Source organism: Microtus pennsylvanicus, chromosome 21 (genome assembly GCF_037038515.1).
Source record: "Microtus pennsylvanicus isolate mMicPen1 chromosome 21, mMicPen1.hap1, whole genome shotgun sequence".
Lineage (NCBI taxonomy): Eukaryota > Metazoa > Chordata > Mammalia > Rodentia > Cricetidae > Microtus > Microtus pennsylvanicus.
Genome location: NC_134599.1, coordinates 15,097,087 through 15,101,537, shown reverse-complemented (window position 1 = coordinate 15,101,537; position 4,451 = coordinate 15,097,087). Strand labels below are relative to the sequence as shown.

General features: G+C 38.3%; 1 protein-coding gene across 1 annotated transcript; it reads left to right on the top strand.

Moving 5' to 3' along the window:
- Positions 1–655: 655 nt before the first annotated feature.
- LOC142839167 (putative vomeronasal receptor-like protein 4) lies at positions 656–1,540 on the top strand. Its single transcript, XM_075955096.1, has one exon. It carries the CDS (start codon positions 656–658, stop codon positions 1,538–1,540), a length of 885 nt encoding a protein of 294 aa, XP_075811211.1.
- The last annotated feature ends 2,911 nt before the right edge of the window (positions 1,541–4,451 follow it).

The window sequence follows — 4,451 nt, the reverse complement described above, 5'->3', positions numbered from 1 at the left end:
ATGGAGCTTATTAACATTATGAAATATAAAACTGACTCACCTCACTCTTTTGAATATCTTTTGTGATTTCTCCCCAGAACAACATAATTTTAATCAGTTGTACAAATATGATTATGCTCCTCTATTCTCATCACTGCTGTTTTCAGTGTTAACTATAAAATGAGACAATGTAAGTCATTATCAGTAGGATTAAATTTCTAAGGCATGAAGTCTAGGTGCAATACAGGCACATGAAGTGTGCATTCTGTGTCGGATGAGGCTGAGAATACTGTATATCCAGGAGATATATTGAGAGTATATGAAACATAGGCCACGTCTAGTGTGGAACTTCAATTAAAGAGATGGGTTAATCAAGAATAAATAGGCAAAACAGAGTGATGATATAGACATACTGACCAGTGAATCACAAGTTTTGTGAATATTATTTTTTTTCAGATATTTGAAATAGTTTTCCACATCCATATGTATTGGGATCTGGATCCCTCTTGAGGAAGATACCTGGTCAGTCATCCTCATCAACTTAGACTGTTAAACCCAATATGGACAAGGTCAACAGAACCACCATATATGGGCTGCACATGCATGCTTCAGCATTGCCAGGACATAAATTTCATTTTTTCATTTCATGTTCTTAAGGTGAATAGAATTTCTACATATGTCTTCATTAAGGATTGTCATTAATTTCCAAGCTGGACTTGGAGTTCTGGCCAATATATTTCTCCTTGTTTTCTATACTTTCATAATTCTAGGTGACAGACCTAAGCCCATGGACATGATCTCCTGTCAACTGGCCTTCATCCACATAGTGCTGCTCTTCACTGGAACAGATATTTGGCTTACAGACTTATTTGAGTCACTGAACATTGACAATGACTTCAAATGTAAGACAACTTTTTACATAAACAGAGTGATGAGAGGCCTCTCTATCTGTACCACCTGCCTCCTGAGTGTGTTCCAGGCTGTCACTATCAGTCCCAGTTCCTCTTTCTTGGCAAAATTTAAATATAAACTAAAAAAGTACATGATTTCTGCTTTCTTACTTATTTGGTTTTTCAACTTATCATTCAGTAGCAACCGAATTTTCTACGCTGGTGCTTTTAACAACATTAGTAAGACCAACCAAATGAAGGTCACTAAATTCTGCTCACTCTTCTCCATGAATTACATCATTAGTGCACTGATTTTAACACTGACAATGTCCAGAGATGTATTTCTTGTAGGAGTTATGCTGACCACAAGTTCATACATGATGATCATCTTGTTCAGACATCAGAGGCAACACAAGCATCTTCACAGCCTCAGCCACCTGAGAGCATCCCCTGAGAAAAGGGCCACCCAGACCATCTTGCTGCTGGTGATTTCCTTTGTGGTCATGTACTGGGTGGATTTCATCATCTCACACACTGCAGTCCTGTTATGGATGTACGACCCAGTCACCCTGAGTGTTCAGCAGTTTGTAATGAATGTTTACCCCACAATTACTCCTCTGATACAAATAATTTCCAATAACAGAATAATCAATATGATGAAACATATGTAGTCTGTGTGCCACCAGATATTTAAAAAGGGATAGTTTTCCCCATTTTTAATAAAATGATGTAATTTTTATATTTATGAATATTGGGTCAGCATGTATGTATGTGTAAATTCCTGGTGCCCACAATGTCAGAAGAGGCCATTGTCTCCCCTTCCTGAGCTGGACAGACAGATGTTTGTGAGGCTTCATTCTGGTGTAGCCACCACTAATTTTTCCAAAAACTTATTCGTCCTAAACTCTGTAATAGTTCAAGTAGAAAATCAAGATTCTACATAATTTAAATAAAATTTTTGGCATTACACGTTGACATTCTTGTGACATTTCTGCTGCCAAGTGCTACAGATTTTTTAAGTTCACTCTCCACCATAAGTTGAAATTTCCACAGGAATTCTCTTACTCTCTCCTCTTTACTTTTTATCATAAATGCTCCCTGATGCTGAGGTTGCTCAAAGGAAGCCTCTTGCTGATACTGAATTTAATTTCCTTTCAGCCATCATAAATAATTTAAATGTCCCATTGCAACTTTAATTCTCTTTCCTAAGTGTAATTTCTCTGAATCCACAAAAATACTGTGATTTAAAATTTTCCCTTTTACCACAGTTACTTAATGAGTCTTATATGATAATTCCATGTGCCTGTGTATTTGTACTTCATCAATACTGATATATTATTAGTAAAACAAAATTGTTTCTATATACACAATATACAGTGTGTTTTTGTGTACGTGTGTGTGTGCACAGATGAAGGATGTGTGTGCAGGTGTACGTGGAGGCCAGAAGACAACATTGGCTGTTTTTCTTCAGAATCCACTCGCCTTGGTTTTGATAGTGTCTCAGTGACCTGGGGATTGCCAAATAGTACAAGATAATAGTCCTAGGTATTTTTTTGTCTCTCCCTCTCCAGCTCGGGATTACAAGTGTGCAACACCACACTTAATTTTTTTCCCTTATTTTTTTCTTTTATTGATAATAAAAAGCTATTGTTTTTTTCATACAGCGTATTCTAAATAGAGTTTCTCCTCCTTGTCAGTTAGTTCCAGGAAATCTGACCTTAGGCAGTGAAGGAAACCATAGAAAATAGAGAGCTGGTGAAGATGTCATTGGATGAGGAGCCACATCATAGCCCCAGAAAGCAGCTGAACTTAGCAGCTTCAGCAACATGGTTCTGGCTTTAGATGAATTTTAGAAGAAAGAGATTATAGAATCTCCCTCTGTAACTGAGGAAAGCTGCTTAGGCCAGGCACAGGGGTGTGACTGCATGGAGGCCTAGAGAGGCCATTGTGTCAATGTGTAAAAGTCAAACCTGGATTGCTTCAGAAGACCCCAGGTTGTTGGAGATGCCAGAGCCATGTGATACCTGCTGAGGAAAGATGCTAACAGGGTGTAGAGCCAGCCCAAGTGAGAGAAGTGTGATGTGGTTTTGATCTTAGCCATTCTGACCATCCTGGTGCAAGATGGTAGCTCAGAGTCATTTTGAGTTGCATTTCCCTGATGATTAAGGTTGCTGAGCAATTCCTTAAACGTCTTTCAGCCATTTGTGATTTTTCTGTTGAGAATTCTCTGTTTAGGTTTTGAGAATTCTCTGTTTAGGTTTTGAATTTAAACACTTAGTTCATCTGGGAACTAAGTGTTTAAATTCAAAAGATTTCAGGGGACATATCATTTAAACTATCACAGTATTGATCCAATATAGATCAACTTTTGTGTGTCTCATATCTTAGTCCCTGTGTAGCAAACTTAATATCTCTGCTTCAGGGTTTATTTTGGATATTGCAGAAAATTTTTGAGTATTTCCTTTGGAATAAGTTCAAAGCACAATTTTTAACTATAGATGTTTCTTCTTCTTCTTCTTCTACTACTTCTTCTTCTTCTTCAACGTCATCATCTTCTTCTTCCTCTTCTTCTTCATCATCTTCTTCTTTTTCTTCCCCCTCCTCCTCTTCACATTCACCTCCTCCTTCTCCTCTACTTGTTCTTCTTGCCTTGTGTTTGGCTATGAGTATGCATCTGTTGCTGGATGAATCCTGTCTGGTGACAATTGGACTAGGCAAAAATCTATGTGTATAACAGAACATTGTTAAGCATCATTACACTGACATTTTTTCTTTTGTTGTGTGTGGTTCTATCCTAGGTCTCTGGGCCATCCAGTCTCTGTGTCCTGGTACTCCAGACAGGGGTAGGCTTACTCTTCTGGAATGAGTTTTAGACTAGACTGGTCATTGGTTGACCTCTCCCTCAATGTGTAGTTCACCCTTAACCACTCACATCTGACAGACAGGACAGGCTGTAGATCAAAAGTTATGTGGCTGTATAAACATTTTGTTAATTTTAGCAAAAGTGCTTTTAATTTCTAGATGAAACTCTGAAGCCACTGTCAAGTAAGTATGGAGGCTACCAGGAATGTTTTGGAAGCATCCAGGATCCCTTGGGGAAGCGAAAATGTTTTTATACTTCTTTTAAATAGGATAATTTTATTTTACTTTTGTTTTGTTCCCAAGGACTGGTATCAGCTAATGCACACAGACATGTAGGGCCTGGGGAGAAGAACTCACACATGGGAAACCCAGAGCTCAGCTGTTCCTACCGCACTGTTTTCCTAGAATTAGGAAAGTTCACTTTCCCATTTGATGGTTGCAATTTCTAACAACTTCAAGGTCACAACTGCCCTCTACTGATGACATGAAAATTATTTTTCTAGAGGGAGATGAGCTGATGACATTTCTGCCTTATAACTGCCTCTTAGAGCCTCATTCTACATGGGTGTTCATCAAAGGCCCAGCCAGGTGAGTTTGTTTGTCTGTTCACTAATAGTGAAAGTTGTAAGTGGGTGGTGAGTGAATCCACATTTTCTGTAATAAAATGATTAGAGAATGCTCTGCTTAGAATTTTACTTTTGAGCCACACTGTGTAATAAG